Below are 282 nucleotides of genomic sequence, written 5' to 3'. Positions count from 1 at the left end.
GCCGTCACTCACCCGGCACACAGTCTGCAGCCTCTCATCGACGCTGACAACGACGGCTCTGAGATTTCACGTTGCGTCACTTGGAGGGCTGCGGGCGGGCACATGTCCTGCCTCACTTTCGACACTCGTGATAAATTGTACTTGGAATTCCGTGCAAACGTCATTGCTTTTTTATGAGATAGAGACAGTGCATATACAGCATGTGTGTTTATATTTACGTGGTACACAAGTGTACTGTACGTACGCTCGCTAAATAAATGTTACACAATGTATGTTTATCAG

The 282-nt window shown here is 47.2% G+C and overlaps 2 protein-coding genes across 2 annotated transcripts in view; both read right to left on the bottom strand.

Annotated features, from left to right (window-relative positions):
* Positions 1-95, bottom strand: part of LOC119585565 — a 72,332-nt gene extending 72,237 nt beyond the window's left edge. Inside the window, exon 1 of the mRNA XM_037934233.1 lies at positions 13-95. The gene's annotated coding sequence lies outside the window, so the exon portion shown is untranslated. The remainder of the gene's footprint in view (positions 1-12) is intronic.
* LOC119585531 overlaps positions 9-282 on the bottom strand; it is an 8,246-nt gene continuing 7,972 nt past the window's right edge. The window contains exon 4 of the mRNA XM_037934156.1: positions 9-140. Within this exon, the coding sequence (XP_037790084.1) occupies positions 9-140 (132 nt within the window). The remainder of the gene's footprint in view (positions 141-282) is intronic.

This window comes from Penaeus monodon, chromosome 20 (genome assembly GCF_015228065.2).
Source record: "Penaeus monodon isolate SGIC_2016 chromosome 20, NSTDA_Pmon_1, whole genome shotgun sequence".
NCBI lineage: Eukaryota > Metazoa > Arthropoda > Malacostraca > Decapoda > Penaeidae > Penaeus > Penaeus monodon.
This window is presented reverse-complemented; position numbering and strand designations above follow the sequence as displayed.